General features: G+C 37.2%; 1 protein-coding gene across 1 annotated transcript in view; it reads left to right on the top strand.

Annotated features, from left to right (window-relative positions):
• Positions 1-27945, top strand: part of LOC136028546 (uncharacterized oxidoreductase YjmC-like) — a 584142-nt gene that overhangs the window by 550259 nt on the left and 5938 nt on the right. The window contains exons 4-6 of the mRNA XM_065706392.1: positions 16487-16682; positions 18019-18173; positions 23325-23435. Of these exons, the coding sequence (XP_065562464.1) occupies positions 16487-16682; positions 18019-18173; positions 23325-23435 (462 nt within the window). The remainder of the gene's footprint in view (positions 1-16486; positions 16683-18018; positions 18174-23324; positions 23436-27945) is intronic.

The raw sequence follows: 27945 nt of genomic DNA, 5'->3' as shown, positions 1-27945 counted from the left end.
CGCACATGTTGGCCAGGAGGCGTTTTGTCAGCGGAAATAACAATTTTATGAGTATCAGTAGGCATCAAATCGATGGCTGTTTTGAACAGACGCACTAACTTATTATTTTCGTGGAAAAGATGTTGCCAATTGGGAAACGATTGTCCTTTCAACGTTGGGAGAAATTTCGCAACGTGCATTCAATTCAGAATTTCTATCACTGATGAAGTACAATTGTAAAAATTATGATTCTCGCCTGAGAATGGTAGAAGGGACCCTGCTTTATTGATAAATTTGCCCTTTTACTTTGAAAGTAGACATAAATTGATCTGGATTTTCGATTTGGGCTCCAAACGACGTCATTTGGAAACATGAGTTGTATTGTCTGATTTTTGACAAAAAACGCTTAGATTCTGACGTAGTTCCAGTAAGGAAAGTCTTCAATGGCTCTGGTGGTGCAGCCAATAGAGGAAGTTTAACTTTTCCTGAGGCGCAACACATTCCCATTGTTTCACCATTGAATTTCAAGGCCTTGCAATAGGGACAAATTTTAGACATTGTCCCGATTTGAACACATCTACTCAAGCTATAATCATCGACTGGGTTGTACCTGAATGCCAGGCGATAACTTTCAGATTGCTCTGATTCCTCGGCACGCTTTCTTTTCTTACTTTCTCTATCAGCAGCAAGCCTGATTTCTTGCTGTTCTTGTAATTCCTCGGCACGCTTTCTTTTCTTACTTTCTCTATCAGCAGCAAGCCTGATTTCTTGCTGTTCTTGTGATTCCTCGGCACGCTTTCTTTTCTTACTTTCTCTATCAGCAGCAAGCCTGATTTCTTGCTGTTCTTGTAAATCCTCGGCACGCCTTCTTTTTTCACATTCTCTTTTAGCAGCAGTCTGCTTCTGCGTTGCTCTGGTAGTTCCTCGGCATGCTTTCTGTTCTTTCTTTCTCTATCAGCCTCAAGCCTGTTTCCCTGCTGGTCTTTTGATTCCTTGGCACGCCTTCTTTTTTTCACTTTCTCTTTTAACAGCAAGTCTGCTTCTGCGTTGCTCTGGTAGTTCCTCGGCATGCTTTCTGTTCTTTCTTTCTCTATCAGCCTCAAGCCTGTTTCCCTGCTGGTCTTTTGATTCCTCGGCACGCTTCTTTTTTCACTTTCTCTTTTAGCAGCAAGTCTGCTTTCGCGTTGCTCTGGTAGTTCCTCGGCACGCTTTCGTTTTCTGACTTTCTCTATCAGCAGCAAGTTTTTTGGCATAGACTCTTTGAGCATCTTCATCAGTCATTGTAAACTTAAACATTAATAGATTTCTACGCGAACATATGTCTTATATAACTTGAATGACGTCACCTTCAAAGCAAAAATGACGGCAACTAATTTCATGACGTCAGCCGAAACATGACGTCACCTGATCCACAGATCCACAGACCCACGGACAGACAGACAACTTATTTTTATATATATAGATATATATATATATATATATATATAGTCTATATATATATATATATATAATAAGTTGTTTGTCTGTGTGTCTGTCTACTGACGTCATGTTTGAGTGTCGACTGACGTCAGGTTTGTCAACTGACGTATCTATTCAAGCCGAAGTAGCTGAGTTGGTAAAGCGTTATGTTCCAGGTCCGAGAGGTTTACAGGTTCGAACCTTGGCTTTAGCATTAATACAAAAGAAGAAAAAAAACTAAAAAAGGTAAATACAAAAGAAGAAAAAAAACTAAAAAAGGTAAAAACTACAAAAACAAGAGCTCAGAGCTCATATGGCACTTGTGACGAAGCGAGAAGAGCTAAGAGCCAAGAGATCATATGTTATGAGCTCTAACAAAATTCTATGAATCAATAGATTGATTTAAAAAGGAAAATAAGAGGCTTAATGCCGGTCAAGATTTAAAATAAGAGCTCTGAGTCACAAAGTCCTTCTAAATATCAAAATTCATTAAGATCCGATCTCCCACTCGTAAGTTATAAATACCTAATTTTTTCTAATTTTTCCTCTCCCTTTGACCCCCCAGATGGTCGAATCTGGGAAAACGACTTTATCAAGTCAAATTGTGCAGCTCCCTGACACGCCAACCAATTTTCATCGCCCTAGCACGTCCAGAAGCACCGAACTCGCCAATCACTGAACCCTCCCCCCAACTCCCCCAAAGAGAGCGAATCCAGTACGATTCTATCAATCACGTATCAAGGACATTTGGTTTGTTCTATCCACCAAGCTTCATCCGATTCCTACACTCCAAGTGTTTTTCCAAGATTTCCACCTTCAAATCCCCACAATGTCAAAAGATCTGGTCGAGATTTGAAATAAGAGCTCTGAGACATGAATTCCTTCTAAAAATCAAATTTCATTACGATCCGATCATCTATTCGTAAGATATAAATACTCCAATTTTTCATGTTTTCCAAGAATTTCCGGTTCCCCCCTCCCAACTCCCCCGAATGTCAAAGAGATCTGGTCGGAATTTGAAATTAGAACTTTAAAGCACAAGATCCTTCTAAATATCAAATTTTCATTAAGATCTGGTCACCCTTTCGTAAGTTACAAATACCTCAATTTTCAATATTACCCCCCCCCCCCCCCCCATTCCACCAAAGAGAGCAGATCCGGTCCAGTTATGTCAGTCACGTATCTTAGACAGGTTTCTACTCTTCCCATCCAGTTTCATCCTGATCTCACCGCTTTAAGTATTTTTTAAGATTTCCGGTCCCCCCAACTGCCCCCCCCCCCAATTACGCTTGATCCGGTGAGATTTAAAATAAGATATCGGAGTTACGAGGTCCTTCTAAATAAGAAGTTTCATGAAGATCCGATCACTCCTTCGTAAGTTAAAAATACGTCATTTTTCTTATTTTTCAGAATTACCCCCCCCCCCCCGCAATTGAGTGGATCCTTTCCATTATGGTAATCACGTATGCAAGACTTCTGCTTATTTTTCCAACCAAGTTTCATCCCAATCCCTCCAATCTAAGCGTTTTCCCATCATTTTAGGTTTCCCCACCCCAAACTTCCCCCAATGTCACCAGATCCGGTCAGGATTTAAAATAAGAGCTTTGAGACACGATATCCTTCTAAAAATCAAATTCATGGAGATCCAATCACCCGTTCGTAAGTTAAAAATACCTCATTTTTTCTAATTTTTCAGAATTAACCCCCCCCCCCCCCCAACTACCCCAAAGAGAGCAGATCCGTTCTGGTTATGTCAATCATGTATCTAGGACTCGTGTTTTTTTCCACCAAGTTTAATCCCGATCCCTCCACTCTAAGTGTTTTCCAATTTTTAGGTTTCTCCCTCTCAACTCCCCCCCCCCCCCCCAATTTCACCAGATTCGGTCGGGTTGTAAATAAGAGCTCTGAGCCACGATATCCTTCTAAATATCAAATTTCATTGAGATCCGATCACCCGTTCGTAAGTTAAAAATACCTCATTTTTTTTTTTTTTCAGAAATACCCCCCCCCCCCCCCAACTACCCAAAAGAGAGTGGATCCGTTCCGTTTATGTCAATCATCTATCTAAGACTTGTGTTTATTTTTCCCACCATGTTTCATCCCGATCCCTCCACTCTAAGTGTTTTCCAAGTTTTAGGTTTCCCCCTCCGAACTCCCCGCCCTCATCACCAGATCCGGTCGGGATTTAAAATAAGAGCTCTAAGACACGATATCCTTCTAAACATCAAATTTCATTGAGATCCGATAACCCGTTCGTAAGTTGAAAATATCTCATTTTTCTAATTCTTAAGAATTACTCCCCCCCCCAACTACCCCAAAGAGAGCAAATCAGTTCCGATTATGTCAATCATGTATCTGGGACTTGCGCTTATTTTCCCAAGATTTATTTTTCCAAGATTTTAGGTTTCCCCCCTCCAACTCCCCCCAATGTCATCAGACCCAGTCGGGATTTAAAATAAGAGCTCTGAGACACAATATCATTCCAAACATCAAATTTCATTAAGATCCAATCACCCGCTCATAAGTTAAAAATACTTCATTTTTTCAATTGTTTCCGAATTAACCGGCCCCCACTCCCCCCCCCCCCAGATGGTCAAATCGGGAAAACGACTATTTCCAATTTAATCTGGTCCGGTCCCTGATACGCTTGCCAAATTTCATCGTCCTAGCTTACCTGGAAGTGCCTAAAGTAGAAAAACCGGGACGTTAGGTTTCCCCCCTCCAACTCCCCCCCAATGTCATCAGATCCGGTCGGGATTTAAAATAAGAGCTCTGAGAAACAATATCATTCCAAACATCAAATTTCATTAAGATCCAATCACCCGCTGATAAGTTAAAAATACTTCATTTTTTCTATTTTTTGCGAATTAACCGGGCCCCCACTCCCCCCCCCCCCAGATGGTCAAATCGGGAAAACGACTATTTCTAATTTAATCTGGTCCGGTCCCTGATACGCTTGCCAAATTTCATCGTCCTAGCTTACCTGGAAGTGCCTAAAGTAGCAAACCGGGACCGACAGACCGACAGAATTGGCGACTGCTATATGTCACTTGGTTAATACCAAGTGCCATAAAAACTAAAAAGAAAATGCTAAAAAACTAAAAAAAGGTAAAAAACTAAATACTAAAAAGAAAAAAAAACTAAAAAAAGGTAAAAACTACAAAAAAATTAAACTATAAAAAGAAACTAAAAAAACTAAAAACTGAAAAAGAAAAAGAACTAAAAAAGGAAAAAAACTGAAAAATGAAGGAGAAAAAGAAAATTAAAACCGGGACACAGGAATATAAATGACGACCGGGATACTCAAGAGAAATTACAGACTGGGACACTCAAGATAAATTATAGACCGGGACACCGGGACACAAATGACGACCGGGACACAGGGAATATAAAAGACGACTGGGACGCTCAAAGAGAAATTACAGACTGGGACACAATGACGACCGGGATACTGGGACACAACTACAACGGGGACGCCGGGGGTACAGGGGGATATATAAATGATTTTGACTTGGATAAGGTCATCAATGCCTACGAGATTCAAATGACGACTGGGACACAGGGAATATAAATGACGACCAGGACACAGGGACACAACTACAACGGGGACGCCGGGGGGCACAGGGGGATATATAAATGAAGACGGGGACACAGGGAATGTTCGATTAGCAATCACCATCAACAAAGCTCAAGGGCAATCATTAGAATAATCAGGTATAGATCTGAATACGGATTGTTTTTCCATGGACAATTTTATGTTGCATGTTCAAGAGTCGTCTGTCTGTCTGTCGAGTGACGTCGTGTTTGTCCGCATATGACGCTTGAATTATTTCACACTAATACAAAAGAAGAAAAAAAAACTAAAAAAGGTAAAAACTACAAAAAAAACTAAAAAGAAAAAAAAAACTAAAAAGCTAAAAAACTAAAAAAACTAAAAAAAAGGTAAAAAACTAAAAACTAAAAAAAACTGAAAAAACTAAAAAAGGCAAAAACTACAAAAAAACTAAAAACTAATAAAAAAACTAAAAAGCTAAAAAACTAAAAAAAAATAACAAAACTAAAAAAAAGGTAAAAACTGAAAAAAACTAAAAACTAAAAAAGAAAAAAAACTAAAAAAAAGGAAAAAAACTGAAATATAAAAGAGAAAAAGAAAACTAAAAAAATATACATAAAAATAAAAAAAAAATAAAAAAGATAAAAACTACAAAAAAAACTAAAAAGAAAAAACGAAAAAAAGCGACCGGGACACAAGGAATGTTCGATTAGCAATCACCATCAACAAAGCACCGGGACACAAATGACGACCGGGACACAGGGAATATAAATGACAACGACTGATGTCATGTTTGTCAACTGATGAAATTACATACCGGGACACCGGGACACAAATAACGACCGGGACACAGGGAATATAAATGACAACCGGGAACCTCAAAGAGAAATTACAGACTGGGACACCCGGACACAAATCACGACCAGGACACAGGGAATATAAATGACGACCGGGACACAGGGATACAACTACAACGGGGACGCCGGGGGCACAGGCGGGATATATAAATGACGACCGGGACACAGGGATTGTTCGAATAGAAATTACAGACCGGGACACCGGGACACAAATGACGACCGGGACACAGGGAATATAAATGACGACCGGGAACCTCAAAGAGAAATTACAGACTGGGCCACCCGGACACAAATCACGACCAGGACACAGGGAATATAAATGACGACCGGGACATAGGGACACAACTACAACGGGGACGCCGGGGGCACAGGCGGGATATATAAATGACGACGGGACACGGAATGTTCGAATAGAAATTACAGACCGGGACACCGGGACACAGGGAATATAAATGACGACCGGGACACTCAGAGAGATATTACAAACTGGGACACCGGGACACAAATGACGACCGGGATACAGGGAATATAAATGACGACCGGGACACAGGGACACATCTTTAGGATAATGAGGAATAGATCTGAATACGGATTGTTTTTCCCATGGACAATTATATGTTGCATGTTCAAGAGTCAGTAAACCTGACAATCTATTTATATGCACAGACAATGGGACAGCGAAGAATGTTGTATGTTCGCACGTTTTACGTAGTTAAAAACATATATATATATATATATATATATATATATATATATATATATATATATATATATATATATATATATATATATATATATATATATATATATATCTCTATTCACAGGTGGGACACAAGGACACAACTACAATGGCGCGTAACTAATATGGCGCGTAACGACTTACGCGCCCGGGGGGGCGCGAAGCGCCCCACCAACTAGGCGTTGGGGTGGCGCGAAGCGCCACCCCAACAGCTAGTATATATATATATATATATATATATATATATATATATATATATATATATATATATATATATATATATATATATATATATATATCTTTCTATATTCACAGGTGGGAGCTAGTAATACACACACACACATATATATATATATATATATATATATATATATATATATATATATATATATATATATATATATATATATATATATATATATATATATATATATATATATATATATATATTTTTAACTACGTAAAACTTGCGAATATACAACATTCTTTGCTGTCACATTGTCTGTCCATATAAATAGATTGTCAGGTTTACCAACTCTTGAACATGCAACATAATAATTGTCCATGGGAAAACAATCCGTATTCAGACCTATACCGCATTTTTCTAACGATTGCCCTTGAGCTTTGTTGATGGTGATTGCTAATCGAACATTCCCTGTGTCCCCGTCGTCATTTATATATCCCCCTGTGCCCCCGGCGTCCCCGTTGTAGTTGTGTCCCTGTGTCCTGGTCGTCATTTATATTCCCTGTGTCCTGGTCGTCATTTGAAATCTGGTAGGCATTGATGACCTTATCCAAGTCAAAATCCCAAACCCAATCATCATCGCTATCATTTTCAGTTTTGATATGTTTTGACTCTCGCTGTCCAGGTGGATTTTCATCTAACTGTGCGGTTTTGTGTTCTTTAGCCGCAAGCCTGTTTTCATGCTGTTCTTGTTATTCCTCGCTTTCTTTTCTTACTTTCTCTATCAGCCGCAAGTCTTTTGGTATAGATTCTTTGAGCAGCTTCCTCGGCTGTTGCCATTGTAGGTTCTTCAGTCATTTTACAATTAAAAATTTCTCTTTCAACGATCTTCTTACAATTAAAAATTTGTCTTTGAACGATTTTCTTAAATACCTGTGTCCTGGTCGTCATTTATATTCCCTGTGTCCCGGTTGTCATTTGTGTCCTGGTATCCCAGTCTGTAATTTCTCTTTGAGTCTCCCGGTCGTCATTTATATTCCCTCTGTCCCGGTCGTCATTTGTGTTCCCGTCTGTAATTCCTCTTTGAGTGTTTTTTCTTTTTAGTTTTTTTTAGTTTTTTACCTTTTTTCTTTTTCAGTTTTCTTTTTCTTCTTTTTTATCAGCGTCACTATGAAATACATATCGCCGAACAATTGTGTTTTTTAACTAAAATCTGGTAGGCATTGATGACCTTATCCAAGTCAAAATCCCAAACCCAATCATCATCGCTATCATTTTCAGTTTTGATATGTTTTGACTCTCGCTGTCCAGGCGGATTTTCATCTAACTGTGCGGTTTTGCCTTCTTCAGCCGCAAGCCTGTTTTCTTGCTGTTCTTGTGATTCCTCGGCACGCTTTCTTTTCTTACTTTCTCTATCAGTCGCAAGCCTGTTTTCTTGCTATTCTTGTGATTCCTCGGCACGCTTTCTTTTCTTACTTTCTCTATCAGCCGCAAGCCTGTTTTCTTGCTGTTCTTGTGATTCCTCGGCACGCTTTCTTTTCTTACTTTCTCTATCAGCCGCAAGTTTTTTGGCATAGACTCTTTGAGCAGCTTCCTCGGCTTTTGCCATTGTAGGTTCTTCAGTCATTTTACAATTAAACATTTTTCCGTCCACGATCTTCTTACAATTAAAAATTTGTCTTTGAACGATTTTCTGAAATACTTTTAATGTGTCCCGGTCGTCATTGACATTCCCTGTGTCCCGGTGTCCCGATCTGTAGTGTCATCTTATAATGACGTCATATACAAAGCCTTATATACTTATAATGACGTCAAATGCAAACCCACAAACAAACAAACATGCATATATACAACTTATTTTTATATATACAGATACAGTTTTTTTTTCTTTTTTAGTTTTTTCTTTTCTTAATTTTTTTTTTTAGTTTTTCTTTTTTTTAGTTTCTTCTTTTTATTGATTTGTTTTCTTCAGTTTGTCAATGTTCATTCTAACATTGACACTTGGAAAAATCTTTACGTGCCAAGCATGCTAAAGCTCCAACATTTCATAATAAACCTCAAAATTTGGGTATCTGTTTTAAGGTTTTCGAATTACTTTAATCTATTGTCAAAATATATTGAAATATTTGTGCAACTCCCAGTTTTTTTTAGTTTTTTCTTTTTTTAGTTTCTTAGCTTTTTTTCTTTTTTTTCTTTTTAGTTTTTTACCTTTTTTATTTTTTTTACGTTTTTTTCTTTTTACGTTTTTTCTTTTTTTTTTTTTTTTTAGTTTTTTCTTTTTAGTTTTTTTTTAGTTTTTTACCATTCTTCTTTTTTCAGTTTTCTTTTTCTTCTTTAGTTTTCAGCGTCACTATGAAATACATATCGCCGGACCTTTTTTTTTTTAACTAAAATCTGGTAGGCATTGATGACCTTATCAGAGTCAAAATCCCAAACCCAATCATCATCGCTATCATTTTCAGTTTTGATACGTTTTGACTCTCGCTGTCCAGGTGGATTTTCATCTAACTGCGCGGTTTTGCGTTCTTTAGCCGCAAGCCTTTTGGCATTAACCCTTTGAGCAGAATCCTCGGCTGTTTCTTCTGCCATTGTAGGATTTATACTAAAATTTTTCTTTGAATTAACTATTTGAGCAGCTTCCTCGGCTGTTTCTTCTGTCATTTTAAGATCTATACTAAAAATTCCTCTTTACGTGCCAAGCTTGCTAAAGCTCAACAATTTATAATAAACCTTAAAATTTTAAGTATCTGCTTTAAGGTTTTCGAATTACTTTAGTCTATTGTCAAAATATTTCGAAATATTTATGCAATTCCCAGTTTTTACATTTTAGTTTGTTTTCTTTTTCTTCTTTATTTTATATAGAAGATATAATCTGGCGTAACAGACATAGTGTAACAGACATAACACACAAACAACTTATTTTTATACATAGACTAGCTGTTGGGGTGGCGCTTTGCGCCACCCCAACACCTAGTTGGTGGGGGCGCTTCGTGCGAAACCAGACTTGCTGCTAAAAGAGAAACTGAAAAAGAAGACATGCCGAGGAACTACCAGAGCAACATGAAACCAGACTTGCTGCTAAAAGAGAAAGTGAAAAAAGAAGGCGTGCCGAGGAATCACAAGAACAGCAAGAAATCAGGCTTGCTGCTGATATAGAAAGTAAGAAAAGAAAGCGTGCCGAGGAATCAGAGCAACTTGAAAGTTATCGCCTGGCATTCAGGTGCAGCCCAGTCGATGACTATAGCTTGAGTAGATGTGTTCAAATCGGGACTATGTCTTAAATTTGTCCCTATTGCAAGGCCTTGAAATTCAATGGTGAAACAATGGGAATGTGTTGCGCCTCAGGAAAAGTTAAACTTCCTCTATTGGCTGCACCACCAGAGCCATTGAAGACTTTCCTTACTGGAACTACGTCAGAATCTAAGCGTTTTTTTTATCACAAATCAGAAAATATAACTCATGTTTCCAAATGACGTCGTTTGGAGCCCAAATCGAAAATCCAGATCAATTTATGTCTACTTTCAAAGTAAAAGGGCAAATTGATCATAGAGCAGAGTCCCTTCTACTATTCTCAGGCGAGAATCATAAATTTGTCGAGGCGAGAATCACAAATAACAGTCGAGCCTTCGGGGAAGAAGATGAATGTTACTTCTGACGAATTATTTCTAAATAATCAAAATATTTTTCTTCGGCTCCTTATGTTTTATAAAAATCAGATTCTACCCCACATAATTATTCAGAAAATGGTTAAAATTTTGAAAGAAATTGTAAAATCCTGAAATATAGGGGGGAAATATGATAAAAATATCCGCCTATTTATATCGATCAATCAGTCAACGTGAACATATTAGAATAAAGGTTCCCCTTAAGACTATTCCGACGATAGAAATAAAGAATCGGCCTAAGCATAAGAGTATTTAGGCTGGACTTAGGGGAAACCATTCGAGCCCCCTTCTCCCTTGAAAGGGGTTCATGCAGCTTTTGTTTTCAATCTTAATTCTTGTATATTCTTTTTCTCTTCTCCTTTAAATAGCGTACAAGTAGGTACAAAGTTTAAATAGTACAAAGCGTTTAAATAAGGTTAAAATTAGGGTTTAAAAGCGTTTAAATAACGTTTAAATAGGTACAAAGTTTAGAACTTGAAAATTTTTTAAGGAAATGCTTCTAATTTCGGTAATTTTATTTTAGCTTGGTGTGGCCTGCAATTTTAACTGACCACCTTTTTCTGATTGATATAGATTTATTTTAGCAACTGTGTACAGGGCTCTGTTCATTTTTTAAGCTAAAATAATCGATTTTTTTTTCTTAGGAATTATTGAAGGATAGGTAAGTCTTTGTGTTAGATGTGTATCTTAACTCAGTTCTTACTCAAATTTCTTTTTTGTTTTGATTGTGCTTAATCCTAACTAATTTTTATTTCTTTGAATTTTAATAAGTTTTCTGCTTTTTCTACATAAAAATGAATAGATAGTCGATATTAAATAGAAAATACAAATACTTGACGAGGCTGGGATATGCCTCTATTATCCCTTTCTTGTGCTTATTTCCTCTCATGACTCTTGGTTTATTATTTATTTATTTTTTTGTATTTAGTTGATTGCATATTACTATTAGTGTGCAAAATTCTGCAGCATGCTTTATTTTTTTTTATGTTGTCGTTAGCTTTATTTTCTTATTATAGATTATATTCTATAATATTATATTATAATATTATAGAATATATTATATTGTAGTATAGAATATAAGTTGAATAGTCTACTGCTGAAAGAGGCTGTGTCCAAGTGCCCAAATTTAAGGATAAGAAAAATTCAGAAAAAGCTAAAAAGAATTTCCTGTTATGTATTTCTGTTAGTATTTTTATTACTCACTATTGTACAATGTTATTATGCCTCGTTAGTAAAAAAACAAAAACAAAAACATACTTCTTGCATTACAACTCACACTTCGCCGTAATGCAGTCTTAGATGAGTTTACCATCGTTAGATATCTTCTAAAATCAGTTATGTATTGTCTGCTTCTCATATAAAAACTGATTGGCCTAATTCCGAGTCAGGTGAATTGGAAGCTGAATAGAAGTGAATTATTTGATATGGTAATAGTAGGTTCTGTCTGATGTCGAATTTTGCCTTGGAATAGGGACAGCCAGACATGACATCCAATTGATGGGATAAATGACTTTATACGGGAAAATATTCGATCTATTTTCGGGTTCGAGTTGAAGAATAGGTTTGCTCGACATGCAAAATCGGGCTTATAGTATTAAGGTATATTAAGATATAAGCTTAAGGTATATGCTCCTTCTAAAACAAGCGAATTTGCAACAAGCCTTCAGCTGTAAATTGTGCTAAACGTACCAAGTACTTATATTTTTGCAATAAAAAGTCTCCGAACTATCCATTCACCAAGCCAGAATTATGATTTAACTTAGACTTTTTCTGTTTTTATTTTTTCCTTTCACCGAGCCAGAATTTTGAATTTACTTACTTTTTCTTAGAGAAGGATCTAAACTTTCTTCAAAAATAGGAAAATTGTCCTTTTTTGACGATTTTCAACTAATTTTCTAAATTTTCTAAATCTAAAAAGCCTTTACATCTAATCTCAAAAATGTAATGTGGTAAATGGATAGAACTGAATCTACGCTGTTGAATCTAAGCTGTTCGTTGGTATATTAAAGCCCTAGGAGGGCAGAAAAACAGCATACTAAAACTTCCACAGGGGACATAAACCTTAAATAATATTTCCTTGTCTATTCATTTGAGGAAATGATAAATTGAAAATCTTTTGGATATGTATTTAAAATACATATTCCCTATTAAAACACTTCCTTTTTTAGGCAGGAAAATTTCCTTGGGAGACTTAAGAATATTTTGGTTTAAGAGCCTACGACATCGCTTTTGCTTGACATGATTTCCATCTTTTGTTAGAACTTAGCATAGCTTTAGCGTAATTCTGGGTAAAAAAGATTGACCTATTGCTTAAGGAGGTCTTTGCCCTCACTTAATAGTAAGTGCCTGCACAATGGTAAATTGTTTGTCTCAAATTTTCCTTGCAATAGTGAGGAACGAACCAGAGCTCCATTTAGGAAGCCCAACTTTATTATCCGTCGCAATGCAAGGCAGGACAAGGATTAGGGTAAGGAGTGTAAACAGTATTTGGTTCGACATAATAATTTCTTTCTTACGTAACTATATACAGGGTACAACTGACAACTACCTTGAGTTTTGCGAGCAACATTTCTACTACTTTGATAATAATTACTTGTGTTTGATTTTCTTTACCACTTGTCTGAGTAAGTCTGTTTTGTAAACTCAGTTTTTTCTTTAAGTGACTTCCCTTTAAATGTGTGATGGTTTTAATGCTGGGAAAGGTCCAGCTCATTCGTTTTAAGAGTTTTATTTAGTTTTATTTATTTTGCTTATTTATTTATTTTATTTATTTTTTTATTTATTTATTTTATTTAGTTTTATTTATTTTGCAGAAGAATGGATCACATGCTAAATCAACTGGTGATTAAATTCTTATAAGTGCACACACAACAAAAAGTTTTGGATAGTTTATTTAGTACAAAACATATTCTGGGCAAAATTAGGTGTAGACATTTTCATTAATATCCAGTAGGGCTGTCGGGGTTAACCGAGGAGGGAATATGTGTTCAGCTTATAGACAAATGAGGAGGAATAAAATTTCGAAAAAAAAACTCCAAAGCGGCTGACGTCTATTGAATGTTATAAAGATTCCAAATCCCCTCCCTTGAGCTATGAAATTTTTCTGGTGCTTTAAAAAATCAGCCCCCTTTAAAGCAGCATTTATTGCAACCATCAAAATGCTAATTGACAACTTTGATGCATTGACAAAGATATTCTGAAATGTTTCGACAAAGAAATAAAGACAAATCAATTTTTTTCTTTCTTGTTTTCCGGAAGAATTGTTTTTCAAAGATAGAAAAGATATTTTAACAAAGACAATTATGTTTTTTCAAAGATATCGTAAATGAAGCACCTTTGGCAGTAGAAAGTGAACTGTTTGACGCTATCTCGTTTTACATTTCCCAGCGCCATCTTTATTGCTTGATTGATTCAGAATACAAATTGATTTTAACACTTGCATCCAGTATTGTCTTTCCATTAGATAAAGCCTAAGGGGTAGAATTTCATTTTGGTTTGCTTCTTTTGAATCTTTTCTCATGGCCTGTACCCTTCCCATTCAATGGTATCCTACTTCTTGTTTGCCATAGCTTGGTTATCAAAACACAATTTTTGATCTGTAAGACGTGATCTAACCTTCCTAACATTTCTTTGATTATAGCTGATAAACAATGGTAAATACGCGCCTTAATTATTATGAGAACATTGATTTTCATACAATGTCACAGAATGCACAGGCACTTTAGTTGGGTTCCGAGAGGAGCCGGATTTGACGTCACTCGGTAGCAAAAATATTTTCGTGTGGGTCATATTCAGTTCATCTCTGTTTCGGATTCTTAATTGAGAAATTTGATTCTCCGCCTAGCAACATTTTAGACGAATGTTAAAGATCCCTGTTAATGTTCCGGTAGAATTTACTGTACAGTATTCTTTTTATATATAAGTTAGGTGCCTGCTACCAGCGGCATGTTGTTTACTGCACAATTATGGTTTACTATTTAAGGGTACTGTTACACTGGCTCCTTCTTGATAGTGTTATTATTAGGTATTGGTAGCTATCTCTTTTTTTTTTGGCAGCTTTCTTGGTGTTTTAGTGGCTGTCAGTAAATGGTTTACTGAGAACATCTACTTGTGACAGCTAAAAATAAATCACAATGAATTTAAGGTAACACATTGTTTGATAACAATATTCTTTTTTTTTCTAGTTGTTGCTTATATTGTATCCACCTTATATATATTGCTTATATTGTAGTTGTTGTTTTTATTTTTTTTTATCCCCCTTGTATCTCTGGCCATGGAGCCTTTCGAGGGGAATTAAGTGTGTTGTAATAAGTGTATTGTATTTCAATTTTGAATTGTATTTTGTATCGTCTTGCATTTATTAATAAACTTCTCTCTCTCTCTCTCTCTCTCTCCTCTCTCTCCTCTCTCTCTTGAAAAGTGAATTTTCAAAATGTTCAGTCACAAGGACCTCACAAGGGTGAGGCCTTTGTGACTTCACACTTAGATTGTGATCTTTACACTTATTGAATTTTAGGATACTAAATGCACATTATCTTAGATATACAAGGAGTCATTTTATACAATTTGTTGGGAAAATCAGGTGATTTTACTGTCATTTGCTCATACTAATCGGAATTCGCACAGACGTCGCTTGGCCAAATGGAAAAAATGTGCTCTCTTCTGTCAGGGTTTTGCTCAAGTATCTCTTTTGTGATAATTATTTAATCATGCCGCCTCTATTCCACTCCAGACACTGCTGATGTCCTGTAGTGGTGCAGTGGGTTTAACCATAGCTTGGTAATACGGTACCCAGAAATCGAACATTGCTGTAGCTACACAATGCAGGGTTACTGCAGGTAATACCTTGGTACCCAGAAATCGAACATTGCTGAAGCAACACACTGCAGGGGTACTGCAGGTAATACCTTGGTACCCAGAAATCGAACATTGCTGAAGCAACACACTGCAGGGGTACTGCAGGTAATACCTTGGTACCCAGAAATCGAACATTGCTGAAGCAACACACTGCAGGGGTACTGCAGGTAATACCTTGGTACCCAGAAATCGAACATTGCTGTAGCTACACAATGCAGGGTTACTGCAGGTAATACCTTGGTACCCAGAAATCGAACATTGCTGAAGCAACACACTGCAGGGGTACTGCAGGTAATACCTTGGTACCCAGAAATCGAACATTGCTGAAGTAACACACTGCAGGGGTACTGCAGGTAATACCTTGGTACCCAGAAATCGAACATTGCTGAAGCAACACACTGCAGGGGTACTGCAGGTAATACCTTGGTACCCAGAAATCGAACATTGCTGTAGCAACACACTGCAGGGGTACTGCAGGTAATACCTTGGTACCCAGAAATCGAACATTGTTTTAGCAACACACTGCAGGGGTACTGCAGGTAATAACTTGGTACCCAGAAATCGAACATTGCTGTAATAACATACTGCAGGGCCGGCGCAAGGACCTTAGTTGTCAAGAAGTGTCGTAAATCCGATCAATTTAGACACTGCTGATAGCAAGAATCCATAGGTTACAAGAAAATATTTTGGGTGGTCTCTTGTGCTACTTACTTGTACTTGAATCACGACACAAGCTTTGTAGCTCTCCCAGACATTAGGATGGGGCAGACGGTCACATTCCATTGGGTGCGCTCAAAGGGGCAGTGATTTCAAGCCACGAGGGGTCCCATTGGTGGCGGTGTCATCTGAATCCACCAATGGGTTAGAGGTTAGATTTGATGCTGTTCATGCAGGATTTTGACTAACCTCCATGCTTTTTTCCAGTTTTGGAGTGGTTTCAACGAAGCGCTCTAGAAACTAAGGACTAAGTTTTTTTTTTGTAATGAGTGTTGTACTAATTCAGCACATTCATTATTCAGCGATTCTTACAAGTTTCAATTTTGTTATATATTTTTGTTTGTATATTTTGTCCATTTTTGTATAGTTATATTTGTCAGTTTTATGTTTTTATATTTTGTCTATTTTATATTCCTGTCAAAAAGTCTAAACTCATTAAGTTTTTTTCCATTATTCCACATTAATTGAATCTTTTAGATTGAGATACAAAATCGTAAAAACGAGCCTCTACCTGAAGGCTGGGCGATTGACAAAAGCGGAAAAGTTACTACAGACGGCAGAGTTGCAATGCAGGAAGGTTGCTTGCTTCCACTGGGCGGTACTGAGATCAACTCAGGATACAAAGGATATGGACTAGCTTTTATGGTGGAACTTTTCTGTGGAATATTATCAGGTAAATCTCACAATCAATCTGTTATAGTAATAATCAAAATAATCAAGTATTTCGTGCTGTATGATGAAAGTACGAATTCTGGCAGAGTTCCAAAATTACTGGGTGTGTTTGATATTATCTTAGTGCTAACTAAGAGCGAAAATACATCTTGAGAAGTTCTCTCGGGAATAGTTTTCTTGTTTTTGGATTTCAGTAAGAAAAATCTTTTAAAAATTGCCTATATAGTAGGCTAATCAAGGTTGTCTGTAAAGGGTGTATCCAGGAATTTGTTCGGGGGGGGCTAAAAACTTTAAAAAAGGATTACAGTTTATTTACATGCATTTTTTATGTTTTTACAAAACGGACAATTTTTTTGGGGTGGGGGGGGGGTCGAGCTGGACAAACCCTGTAACCCTTCCCCCCTTGATACGGCCATGAAGTCTGCAACTCATCTTTGGAAACAATGTGGTGGCGTTATTCAACGGATACCCGAAGCCATCCTACCAAATGTGGCTTTCTCAATTTACAATTACTACAATCCATTAAGATTGTGAAGAATTTTATGCGTAGTTCTGGTAGTCTACAGGATTGTTTCTCGCGGCTAACGGATTGAAATGAATATAGAGGGGACAAAGGAACATTAAATTTTATGTTTGGGGGGTGGGTTGGGGCAGGGGTGTAAAAACTATTTTCTTTGACCTTGTGTAGTTTAGTCTGTTGTTTGTTTGTTTTGTTTTTTTGTTTTTTTTTATCTAAAAAGGATTTGGCAGTTTTAGATATTTACATGTTTTGTTTCTCTGTTACTAACAGACTTAGCTGTTAGTTATAATATCCTAGAAATGGCTGAACAATTTAGTTTTGTTTATTCAAGTGCTATGGGGTAGCGCTAAGCTAGCATACTTAAGGGAAGGGGTTGCAAGTGACAGCAATTCACTCTATTGTTTGCCAAGTGTACTGTAGAGCAACTCTACTTCTTTCCGAGATTTTTTTTTTCTGAAAGTTTTTTCATCGGCCTACGTGATCAGCGGTCTTTAGTTCTGTAAGGGCAAAAGATAAAATTTTAAACTTATTTTTCCAATATTGGGATTGCGAAGTAGGGAGCGATAATTTCTCTAACATTGTTATTGATCGCGAAGTGTAGTTTGAGTAGGGTCGTCTAAAGTTTTGTATGGGGTTGACTTGTTTGGGAACCTGATTCAACAGTTTACTTAAAATTTTCAGGACTTATTTATTATTTTTAATTAATTATGTTGTTTGTAATTTATTACGACAAATAGACTTATTTCTTTCCTTATTCTGTTGTTGAAAGCTATGGCTCATGGTTTTTATCCAATAGAGTAAAGAATTCAATTTTCAGGGTCTGATTATGGCCCTAAGATCCGTCGTTGGTTGGAGGCTGACAGACCAGCAAATCTCGGTCAATGTTTTATTGCTGTTGACCCTAATTGTTTTGCTCCAGGATTCAGTGACAGATTACAGGATATGATGGATTTCTGTCGGAATATGGAACCAGTAGGGCTTTTTAAGTTCTTTATATTGAGTAGCAATTTTCCTATTATAAATTCTTTACTTTAATTAATCTTTTTATGCATGAATAGTTTATCTAACGAAGGTTCTAGTTTTCTACAATTTTGAGGAAACATACCAACTGCTCTATTCCTTAAAAGAAAAACTTAAAGGGGTGAGGGTGGTGGAGTTCATTTTAACAAGTTGTTCTTTGTTTTGAATAGTTATTTTGATGACTGGTAGCTTATCGCAAAGAGTGAACTGTTAAAGAGTTGATGTCTGGTGGGAATCCATTTTTGACCAAAGCCCCCTTAGCAGTGCTTTCACTTTGTTTCTACCAGATCTCCGTTTGGTCTGTTTAAAAAATCTGAAAATTTCGACGCCCGATCACAGAAAATCTGATTTTGTTTTTTCGACACTAAGCTGGTCCAAAATCCGACAAATTTCCGACTCCAACCGAAAAATCTGACAATATTCTGTTGCGCAGGGATCTTTTTCTTTTCTCGGGGCATGATTTTACGCTTGTCTGTCCTACGGCTCCTCCTCCTTCAATGGTAACATAAATACCTTTACCATTCCAAATAGACTATTTTTTCACACCTTATTCACACTCTCTTTTATTCTTTTTCATCTGATATATTTTAAAAAATTCATATGAAATTCTTTTTTCGTCAAATACAGAACAAAATTTTGTCATTTTTCTTTTTTAACTGCACTTTTTTTGACGTCACTGAACGCGTTCGTCTGCCGTCGTGTTAGCTTGTACAGTTTTGAGTAGTTTCACGAGGGGAACATCGACATCTAAATTGTAGGACACGTGTCTCTTTTAATGCAAGACTTGGCCTGCATAATTGAGGTAAGGGTTGCACTTTTGAGCGAGTTCCTGTGATCTGTTTCATCGTTTTTCAGGGTTGAAAAGTCCCCAACGACTTTCGGTGTTTTTATTGAAGCCACACTACGCAAAAAATAACAGATATCTATCACATTTGGGAGATCAAAAAGCAGTCAACTCCGCCCTTCTTACACTGTCTTTCTTTATCACATGACGGTGCACTATGTCTGTAGAATCTTTGCAGAAGACCAATTGCACCTATGTTCAAAGTTTTTGTAGGTTCAAGAATTTTGTACAACTTAAAGAGTTCGTCCTCAAACGAGAATCGCTGCTTGATTGGCTTCACCGCCTCCATCTATAACTTACGAGCACATTCATGTATGACTTTTACTTCATGTTCATCGGCTTTTGTACTGGGGTGTGACTGCAAGGTTCGAAGAGACTTGTGAGCTGACATCCCCAAGTACACATCTTCAGCTGGAGAATATTCACTAGCTTTACAAGGGTTGGGATTCAAAGGGGAAGTTGATCTAATGTATCTAGTCTTCATGAAATTCAGTTTTCTAGTACAGTCTTCATAAAATTCAGTTTTCTAATTCAGTCTTCGTGAAATAAAGTTTTCGAATTCAGTCTTCCTGAGATTAAGTTTTCTAATTCAGTCTTCATGAAATTCAGTTTTTTAATTCAGTCTTCATGAAATTCAGTTTTCTAATTCAGTCTTCATGAAATTCAGTTTTCTAATTCAGTCTTCATGAAATTCAGTTTTCTAATCCAGTCTTCATGAAATTCGTGGTCAGTTTCCTAAGAAGTATCTCCACCTGTAATTTTATTTTATCGGACAAAGGTTTTTCACTTTGGAAAATAAGATTAAAATCTGTAAACAGCTCCAGTACATAGAGTTGAAACTCAGGTTGAATTTGAAGCAATGGATTCTTTAAGGCTTGCGATGCCTTGTCATTTGCGTGAGTGGGATCCTTTGCTGCTACTCCCTGAAAGTACCTACTAAGCGCATCCCAATTATGCAATAGTCGCTCAACCTGCATCCGAAGAGACTGCCAGCGTGTCTGACCTGGGGCAAACACATTCAGGACTGGCGTGTCCGTAAACTTCCGATGTAGTTCGAAACTAGAGCGTCTGAGTAAGTTTGTGACTAACATAACACTTTGATAGTCAGTAATGTCCCGTAAAATCATCCCGTAAAGTTAATTCCCCTAATTGAGTTCAGTATAGCGACTGTCTGTGTTTTTAAATTGTTATTAAAAGTTTTTTGTTGGAATAAAATAGTAAATCTTACAATTTTAGTGGGCCCAGACCCAAATTGTTTACTTCTTTTTGGTGGACTATTTCTTCAGATTTTTTACACTTTGTACCTGCGAGTAGCCATAGTAGACTAGCGCTCCTGTGCTTTGTTGGCAATAGCAAGCCAAATTATTTTTTTCTCTAATCTTATTCTGGCAAAAAGTCTCAATTTAACTTTCCTCAGATTAGGTCCCAAATTTGCAGATTCAGCAAACACATATGCAAATTTTCAAAAGTTTCAGTTTTCTTAAACTAGAGGTAGTTTTTTTATCATTAAGGAAACGGTCCACCAATTTTGCTAGTTTAAAAATCCATCTCCAGTAGAAAGAAAAAAAAAACATGTCTAGAACAACTAAAAATCGCACAGTTCTTTTTTACTGAAAATCTGACAAAATTCCAAAGTCTGACAAGATTATTTTTCTTTCTGACAAATGGGCCATAAATTTGACATGGTGAAAGCACAGCCCCTTAGAACCCTCTTCTTGATAGGCTCAATTCTACTGCCCTAAAAAATCTAGTTCTCAATAATCAATTTAAATTAGACTTTTATTTATACAAATTACTTGTATCTTTCGGGTATACCTTGCTTGTATCCATTTTACTTTTAACAATTAGCTTTTGTTTAATATAGATACAGTGGCGGATCTAAGTTGATTGCCCCCTCTTCTTCCTGGCTTGGTTTTCGGTTGCTTTTGTGCTATTCTCACTCTTATTTTGTGCTGTTAGGTCGAACGAGGAGCGTCCTTAGCTCTTTTGGCCTTGGGTGACTTGGTGCTGCAGTGAGTTGTTTGTAGTTTTAGTAATATTTATCAAACTATGTAAAATAAAGAACAAATGATCAAGATTTCTTGTCCCCCTCTCATATGAAAGTGTGATAGCTTTGTTATATGAGTGTCGGTGGATATTAATCTAATTCAGCCTTGATAAGCAGAAAATTGAATATAACCGATTTGCAAACTTTTTCAAACCATAATCTGATGTTTAGATCGCTATCATTTACGATTTACTGATTATTATAATTAATATACTGATTATTATGATAAACTCATTTACTGAGCGGCTCATAAACCAAATCTGTTTTGTAATTTGGTACCTTTTCAAAATAGTCATCACCAATCCTTGTTACATTATAAATGTAATAAAATATTACGAGTTTAAGGCTACGGTATTATTATAAGTTATGCCATTATCAAGTAGTTATTTATATCTGCCATCATTACCGATATTTCTATTATCTGCTAGTTTTTATTATGAACATTTTGTTAAGTGGATGATAAGCCAATTTGGTTAGCAATTTTTGAACTGTCATGTACAAAATCAAAGATTGGCGAGTCCAAAACCATCGATTCGGATATCATGCAGAAACCCAAATTAATTTCAGTTGTAATGTGGGTTTAACTACGATTTTTGTTGACGACAGCGTTTCATCTTGGTAGATAATATTTTATATCAAAATTCAGTTCATCTTATCTTGAAGACCAGCCAGACACCTTCCTTTTGCAAATATCTGTTTGTTATTAACATATGATTATCCTGATTTACAATGGTATTGTATCGATTGATGTCTAATATACGGTTCACTCAGGAGCTCTTTCCCAAGCCTACTGAGTTGTATAACCCCCAAGAGGGAACTAATTGCGTTATGTGCTTTAGCTTTTCCTTGCATAATTAGCATGCATTGCCTCATTTATTTCTAGCTCCCGTTTTTACCCGTATTAGCAAGCTACCGCAAAAGTGAAAAATTAAAAACGCATTTTGAAAGAAAAAACATCTAATGAAAAAAATTTATTGGTTTGTATTGATTTTCCTGAAAACACATTCTAAAACCACATTGGCTATACACGACGTCTGATAAAGCAGAAAATAAAATAAAAGAATAATAAGAGTTGCTGTTTTTGATTTTACTTCAAAAGGTTAGTTTTTCTTCTTTTTTGAGCACTGAAGACGGCTTAGCGAAGCAGAGGCGCCATTTGGGGGGGTCAGGGGTGGGCAAATGCCCACCCCAGATTTTCCAGGGGGCCCAAGCTTCCACCACAAAGGGTCCTTTGCCGGCCATAATAATCCATTATGTCCAACATAATCCATTCTGTTTGATTCGAAATTACTGCACGCCCGTTAACCAAAGAGCGTAATTACTTGACGACTTTTGGGGTAATTACGCTATTTGCTATTAATTATTGTAAACTTTGAAAGTAGGTAAGATACATAATAAAATTCTCGAGTTCTGTCAAATGCCCATTTCCTAGATGATTATGCGACACGAAGTGAGTCGGGGGGGGGGGGCAAGATGGATTTATGCCCACCCCAAGATTTGGTCCAAATGGCGCCTCTGTAGCAAAGGTCCTTGTCGATATATCTGCTTATTTTCGTTTCTTTTTTTGTTCCACTGCCCGACATTACCCTCGTTTTTCTCGGCTATTTAATTTTATTATTTTTTTCTACTGCATCAGACGTCATCTTCATGAAAATAATTGAATTTTTATGCGCAAGATAAACGTAAGACCAATCTTATGATATGCATTTTCCTGTAAAAAAAAATCAACAAAGTGAGCCAGTCAGCATAATTCCGCAGTGTAAATCCTACAAAAGTAGCGTATATTATCTATTCGTTGTAAAATATGTTTGGCCTTTTGCATTTTATTATAAAGCGATTCAATCATTTTAATCCCTATATGTGCAGAGGACCTTCTGTAGTGGTGAAAATATCGCCCAAAATTTGGAAAAAAATTTACTACTGGAAAATATAATTCTTGTTTAAAGGGAGTAATCTATACTCACAGATACGAGTAGCTGAAGACGGAATGAACACTTTCCATTTGGTGGCTCGTAATCTATAAATTAATTAAAATTAGCAAACTAATTTTCTTGTGTTTTTTTTTTCTTAATAGCGTTATTTTAATCATGGAAATAATAATTTTCTCGTTCTCCTCCCCTTTTTTCAAGTGCTTTTTTTCTGTGTTTGCTCTGTTTGGTAAGTGGATGACTGAACTCAAAAAATTCAATAAACTGATTTTCAATTTCTTTAGACTGAATCTTCGAAGCCAGTTTTGGTGGCTGGTGACCCCGAGAAAATGCATATGGACAAAGTGAATAGACAAGGAGGAATTACTTATCTTCAAAATCAAATAGATGCATCGGTAATCGGGTTTTTTTGCTTAATGACTAATTTAGAAAATTAGAGAAGGCATTTAAAGGTAAAAAAAAATACGGCATTGGACTTCACAGTCCCTATTGGCGGTGCTGATCTCTGTTTCTTGATCCTTCAGCCAGGAAGTGCAATGGGGGGCTGGTGGACCAACCATCCTGTGCTTTCGCACACCCTTCCTGTTTACCTTCCCCAGATTTCTCCAGGTACCTATTTTGATCGACTCTGGCTGAGCTTACAGAGTCAAGCCACTGACCCCCGTCCCAAAATAAATAACTGGGTACACTAGGATTTGAACCCTCGTCCTCTCAGACAAAGGATCCTAAATTCAGTGGACCAATCGAAGGCCTTTAGCATTGAGTTTATTAAATTATATATATATATATATATATACACACACATATATATATATATATATATATATATATATATATATATATATATATATATATATATATATATATATATATATATATATATATATATATATATATATATATATATATATATATATATATAGGGTGGAGCTTATTTTAAAAATTTTGGAAATATTATTTTCTTACCCCCCTAAGTTGTTCCATATCACCTGAAAACATTGTAGAAAAAGTTTGAGCCATTTATAATAATGTTTAGGGGTAGCTCAAGTACCTCAAAGATTAAGAAAAAAAGTAAAAAAGAAGGATTTCGAGCAACTTGTATTTTGCTTAAAAACACATAAACAAAATTGTTTAGTTCCTATTTATGGTTGACCGGATAGAGTCTGTTTCCTGCTATCGGGATAAGCTCTGCGGTGTTCATTGACAACTTGCAGCAGAACCAGACATAATTTAGCCGGCAATGCAAAATTTCCATCCTTCAGAGATGAACGTGTTCAGACTTGTTTGCTTTTGACCGGTTGCGCTTACTAGAGTCTCGGACACCAAGACTCAGTCTGGTGTAGTTTTTTGCTCGAGGCGATATTGTATCAGTTCTGTTTTGTTATCAGTGTTGTTTTTTTTACAATAATAAGCTAATTGTGTATTAACTTGTCTCAAGACAGTAGATTTCTATAACGTTAATGACTACTGAGCGTTGATTGACGAATTTGAATGTAACTGAGCCTATTCTTTTGTTGGAGAAGCAATGAGTTGAATAATTTTTGCTCTTTTTTCTAAAAAAAAATCACCCTACCTAAGTTCATGATTATAAATTCTGTTTTCTGTTTATTTCAGACTCAATTGAGACTGAAAATGTTAGCAAATGCAACTAGATCTCGAACGGAGTTATATCTCATTGGTAGCTCTGTGTCTGAATTAAGAGGTAGCAACCTGCCTTCATTGCGAATGGCTCTTGGGTTCTTCCTTCATCTCCACCTTGAACTGAATGAGACCATTAGGCACTCGTCGGCTGCTGCTGTAACCGAACTAGCAAAGTTTTGGCGGAAAGCTCGAATTCCAATGAGAGATCATCAAAACTGTCAAACCAAGCTTGAGCAGGCATTTGAAGAATGGCGTCTTCTCAAGAAGAACAAAGTACGAAAGTCATCAACTCAACAGGCGAGAGAGGCGGCCTTCGTATCTAGGCTCGAGGATCTTTTTGACATCGCTCACGCCGATGCCCTGAACACGATGTCAATACAAGAAGACAAAGATTTCTTGTTAGCCCAGCGAGAAAAAGGGAGACGGGGGTCAATGGTTGGCGTAGATGAAACACTAGCTTGCAAGGAGAAAAGGGTGTCTGAGAGAGAGCAGCAAACACTTAAAAGACGACAGCAAACAGAGAACATACAACAGATAGAGGCTTCCACAGCCGAACTTACCACATCTGGTTCAGAGATCAGCGCAGCAGAAGACGTTGACAGTGAGGGGGCTGTTGGAGGAAGCAGAACTCAAAAAAGAAAGAGGGGCCGAAAAGCTGTAGTTACACCTGAACTAGCAGCAGCTCTTGATCGTACTAAAGTATCAGACCGCAAGGCTGTTTTTGTCATAGCAGAAACTGCCAAAAGCTTAGGAATGACTATTGACCAACTAGCTCTAAATAGAGATTCAGTTCGCTGACTCAGAGCAAAACATCGAATTCACAGTTCTGCAAGCATCAGAGCCAAGTTTCAGAGTTATGTTCCCCTCGTTGTCCACTGGGACGGCAAACTGATCCCCGACCTCATTGAAAAAGAGAAGGTTGATCGTCTGCCTGTTTTGGTTTCCGGAAAAGAAGTTTTACAGCTACTCACAGTAGCCAAGCTTCCATCCGGAACAGGCGAGGCTCAGGCTTCTGCTGTCTTCGGAGCTATTGAAGACTGGGGCATACCCGGCAACATCCGAGCCATGTGTTTCGATACTACAAGCTCAAACACTGGCAGGATCTCTGGTGCTTGTGTTCTGTTGGAGCAGAAGCTAGGTAAGGAACTCTTGTCACTGGCTTGTAGACATCATATTATGGAGCTCGTCATTGGTGCTGCGTTTCGAGTGTGCATGGGATCGACATCTTCTCCTGAGGTTCCACTCTTCAAACGCTTCCAGGACTATTGGAGATTCATAGATACAGATAAATATGAAACAGGAATTGCAGCTGATGATGTGGCGCGTCTAGTGGATGACATCAAACAAAGTACCATCGATTTTGCTAACAAGCACCTTGAACAGAGCCAGCCGAGGGATGATTACAAGGAATTCCTGGAACTTGTGCTCATCTTTCTGCACCTGCAGATCACCTGCGAGAGGAGTACGATTCATGTCACCCGGAGCGATGCACCATGCCAGATGGATGAGCAAAGTGATATACAGTTTAAAGATCTGGATGTTCAAGGCTCAGTTTAGACTGACTCTCACAGAAGAAAGAGGTTTGCATGACGTGTGTGTGTTTGCAGTACGTGTGTACCTGAAAGCCTGGATCTCTGCACCTTTAGCCTCAGGTGCTCCGTACAGTGACCTACTACTGCTGAAGTCGCTGCTCGAGTACTCGTCCATCCATTTGGCAATCTCAAAGGCCACATCAAACAAGTTTTCCGATCACTTGTGGTATTTGTCACCCGAACTCGTTGGCTTGGCTTTCTTCGACAGTCGCGTCAGTTCGTCGACGAAGAGACTGATGGTGAGTGCCATGCAGAGTGAAGACGACCAGGAACAAGAACATACCAAGCGTATCATCATTGATCTTGATTCAGCCAAGAATAAAAACCTGGAACATTTTGTTACAGCAAAGTCAGCAAAACTTTTTTCAAATGATGGATCTTCCTGATGGATTTCTCACAGTTGATCCAGACTTGTGGGAAGATAGACACGACTACAAGCTAGCGTCAGAAACTGTGAGGTTACTCAAAGTCGTCAATGACCACGCTGAGCGAGGAGTGGCACTCATTCAAGAGTACAGCGGTTTTATAACCCAAGATGAGTTGCAGCTGCAATTTCTGCTGCAAGTTGTCAATGAACACCGCAGAGTTTATCCCGACAGCAGGAAGCAGACTCTGTCTGGTCAACCATAAATAGGAACTAAACAATTTTGTTTATATTTTTTTAAAGCAAAATACAAGTTGATCGAAATCCTTCTTTTTTTTCTTTTTTCTTAATCTTTGAGGTACTTGAGCTACCCCTAAACATTATTATAAATGGCTCAAACTTTTTCTACAATGTTAAATTTAATATATGGTCTTCAGAGTAATGATTGGTCTAGTGTTCTTGAAGCTAATGATGCTGATTGTGCAACTAGATTATTTTTGTGTCGTATGGGGGCTCTGTTGGATAAGCATTTTCCTCTTAGAAATAAGCCAAGGAATTTTGCACCCAAATGCCCATGGATGTCTAGAGGTCTGATCAATGCAACCCATATGAAAGCCTCTTTGTTCAAGGCTGCATGTAAAAGTAAGACACAGGATGATCTTTTGAAGTATAAACATTACAAAAATGTGCTCACTTCTTCAGTCCGTGTAGCAAAAAAGCTGTATTTTTCGCGTCGAATTAATGAATGCAAGGGGAATTTGCGCAAGGTTTGGACTGTAATTAATGAAGCTCTCTCTCGCAAGAAACACAAACATTCCTCTCCATGTTTTTATAGAAATGCTGATGGTTCTGTTGTAGACAAAAAATCCTCAGCGAGTGCCTTCAATTCGTATTTCACCACACTTCCTTCAGTTCTAATTCCACCCCCGAGTAGAGTAAGTTGTTTTCCCTTGGCAGAGAAGTCTTTTTTCCTTTCCCCATGTAGTACTACTGAGATTTCTAGTATTATTTCCCAACTTCCTAGCAGTCGTTCAGTTGATAGTTTTGGTTTGAGTAATAATGTCCTTAAAAAAATTAGTCAGTTTGTTTCTCATCCGATTTCACACATAACTAACCTCTCTCTTTCTTCTGGTATTTTCCCTCATTCATTTAAAGTTGCTACTGTTCTACCTTTGCATAAAAAAGGTGATTCGTCTCTAATTTCAAACTACAGACCTATTTCTCTTCTTCCCGTCATCTCAAAGGTTGTTGAAAAAGTAGTGTATCGTCGACTCTCTTCATTTGTATTTAGTACTAATTCGACTGATG

This window comes from Artemia franciscana, chromosome 6 (genome assembly GCF_032884065.1).
Source record: "Artemia franciscana chromosome 6, ASM3288406v1, whole genome shotgun sequence".
NCBI classification, from domain to species: Eukaryota; Metazoa; Arthropoda; class Branchiopoda; order Anostraca; family Artemiidae; genus Artemia; species Artemia franciscana.
This window is presented reverse-complemented; position numbering and strand designations above follow the sequence as displayed.